Source organism: Hibiscus syriacus, unplaced genomic scaffold, assembly GCF_006381635.1.
Source record: "Hibiscus syriacus cultivar Baekdansim isolate YM2019G1 unplaced genomic scaffold, ASM638163v2 tig00110500_pilon, whole genome shotgun sequence".
Lineage (NCBI taxonomy): Eukaryota > Viridiplantae > Streptophyta > Magnoliopsida > Malvales > Malvaceae > Hibiscus > Hibiscus syriacus.
Genome location: NW_024062762.1, coordinates 221,358 through 224,119, shown reverse-complemented (window position 1 = coordinate 224,119; position 2,762 = coordinate 221,358). Strand labels below are relative to the sequence as shown.

General features: G+C 30.7%; 1 protein-coding gene across 1 annotated transcript; it reads right to left on the bottom strand.

The window, feature by feature from the left end:
• Nucleotides 1-1,783: 1,783 nt before the first annotated feature.
• LOC120129434 (putative small ubiquitin-related modifier 7) lies at nt 1,784-2,134 on the bottom strand. Its single transcript, XM_039146934.1, has one exon. The coding sequence runs from the start codon at nt 2,132-2,134 to the stop codon at nt 1,784-1,786; it is 351 nt and encodes a 116-aa protein (XP_039002865.1).
• Nucleotides 2,135-2,762: the final 628 nt, after the last annotated feature.

Sequence of the window (2,762 nt, the reverse complement as noted above, 5' to 3'; positions counted from 1 at the left end):
AAGGCAGTTCAGCATTTTCTTAGAGTCAACATTCAATATTATTTTAAAGATAAAAGCTTGAGTGATAAATATGAGGTTTTCTATAAGATAAAGCAGAATTTAACTAGAACCACAAGTTTTAGATATTTACATTTATTTTTTGTAATAAACCTTTAGGTTTAAATTTAAGATTCAATTTCAGTATTTTATCTTTATCTTTTATTTATGATTTTTAGTTATTTTATTTCATTTGGATTCTCGGGTACAAATACCCCTTAGGTTCATCATTTGAACTTAGATTAGTATTTATTTTTCCTTGGTTTTCTATATAGAAGTTTATTGTCTTTTCATTTTTTTTACTTTCTATTCTAGTTATTATTTCATACCAAAAATGCTAAGCATGATCCAATTAATGCTTAGCTAAATTCCACCTAGCCTAAAGTTTTGCGATGCTTAAATCTAAATTGTGAGAATTGAGAGCTATTTTTTCCATATTCGGATACCATTTTTCAATTCTCTAGAAACTAGGACTGGCAATCAATAATCCCCTTGGAAGTTATGACATTTTGGGCCACACTTTTCTAAAATCTCTATAGTATAGAGGATACTCCACACCAAACATAACACTAACAATCATGAATCTATTATGACTATTTCTTTAGAGGCAATGTTTGAAAACATTTTGGACATAAATTATCTATGGAATATTTAATCAGATCATCCTTATATATTTGAAAAAAACGATACATCCCAAAAGTCAAAACATGTCATTCCGCCACATTAAACCCAATGCATCACGTATTTAAGAACTTAAGTGGTTCAAGACACAATCATACCACACTTCCCAAAAAAATATCTTAATAAATGTCAATAACGATCCAACAGTCAAGTCTTAGGTCAAGACACTTTATGATATTCCCTAGACTAATGGGGGACAAATATTGTACTTGTACTTGTATCAAAACGACCTTCATTTGTCATCTTCACACATGTACCTTAAAGCCTCTAGAGAAAAAAACTCTTTGTAGGTAGAATCCCCAAAAAAAAACACCTTCAGATAAAGAACCTCAAGAACTTCGAAAGACAAGGAGAATGTTTTCATAAGGAAGTTCTTGAATGAGTAAAAATTGTCGATAAGTTATGACTTATTGATATAACCTCTGATAGGCAAACGTTACCTATTATAATCAAATTTATCTTCAGTTAACTATATCCACTTAACATTTCAACCTATAAGTAGCTCTAATAATCCTACACCCTACACTAGTTACAAGAGTCACTATAAAACCACCAATTACGACTTGTTACCCAAACCAGAAGGAGTAAATTGTGTATAGCTGCCACAATCAAATTGTTTCCCTCAAACAAAGTTCAATCCGTATCAAGGTCAAATCATAGTTTTTTTTAGAAAAAAAAAACTTATTTCAACCATAAAAACCTAAATATTTTTTTTTATCAATCATGTAATAAAATTTTAGAACTATCATGTTAGGTGATTTGATTGAAACCGAAATGAAACTTTTGTTACCTAATTAAAAAATTATCTAGTGATTAGAATATAATCGATCTCATAATTTAAAAAATATCTAGTGATTAGAATATATGGGATTGTTTTCATAATCATACCATATGAACAGTGCCATATTAAAGCTTTTTCGATCCGATATTTAGTGAAGAAAACAAATGAGCCCATGCACCACTAATTAAACTCCTTTGAAAACATATATATAAAAGCTTAATAGAACTTGAAAAGAAGAAGCTTTTAATGACATTGAAACATTAAAGACTGAAACAAACACAAGAATCAGCCAGAAATCTGCTGGGAATTGGTATCGGTGACATCACCGTCCTTCAACCCCAAATCATTGGGAGTTTTGTCGGGTTTGATACGAGAACCATCAAGATGGAACCTCATATATTCCAAAACGCCACCAGTTCGATCGCAGTAATCACGCATGAGATAGCGCAGCTTCATGTTCCGCCCCATCCAACAGCTAAATTTCTCAGCTTGCGTCTGTCCTTGCACTTTAACAACAATTGGGCCTTCTTCTTTCACCCGAGGCAGACTTATCACTGTCGACTCAGTTGCTGCTCTCACTGTTTCTCTTTTATTCATCTTTCCAGTTGCTGCTCTTGCTGATTCCCTTTTAAACATCTTTCAAGTTGCAACTATGGGTTTCTTTCACAATGAACAGACTCGAACACCAAACATGTACACTTTATATAGCATTTTCTAGATGAGAAAAAATAAATAAATGCTAAAGAGTTGTTTCATGAACCCAACAAATTAAGTGCTGAGAAAATTAGATATTCAAAAATTAAAAATTAATGTTGAATTTAAATCATAAATCCGTTCAGCATTTTGCTTAAACATTTTCCTTGGGAACATATATATACATTCATTGCATTTACTCCTATCTGTTCAGATATTCATGCATTGTTATTAGCTTAATTAATTCTCTAGATTGTTATTCGAATTCCTTGTACATCCCCAACTCCGTCTCTTTCATCGCAATTAATAATAATTTCAAACAAATTTTCTTTAAACAATTCCTGTCTAAAAAAACGAAATATTTTTTACTTCTAGTAGATATTAACCCACAATCTTAGAGAGAAAGAAGAGTTCTCGACTGAGAGCTTTCAATAATTTGTTCTGTTAACAATTTTAAATATTTCCATATATTAAATTATATAGTTTATATTTATGTTTTAAACTAGAAAAGTGAGAAATATAATTGACGATTTTTGTTGTAATGTTATTTAAAAGAGTTGATTGCATCAAA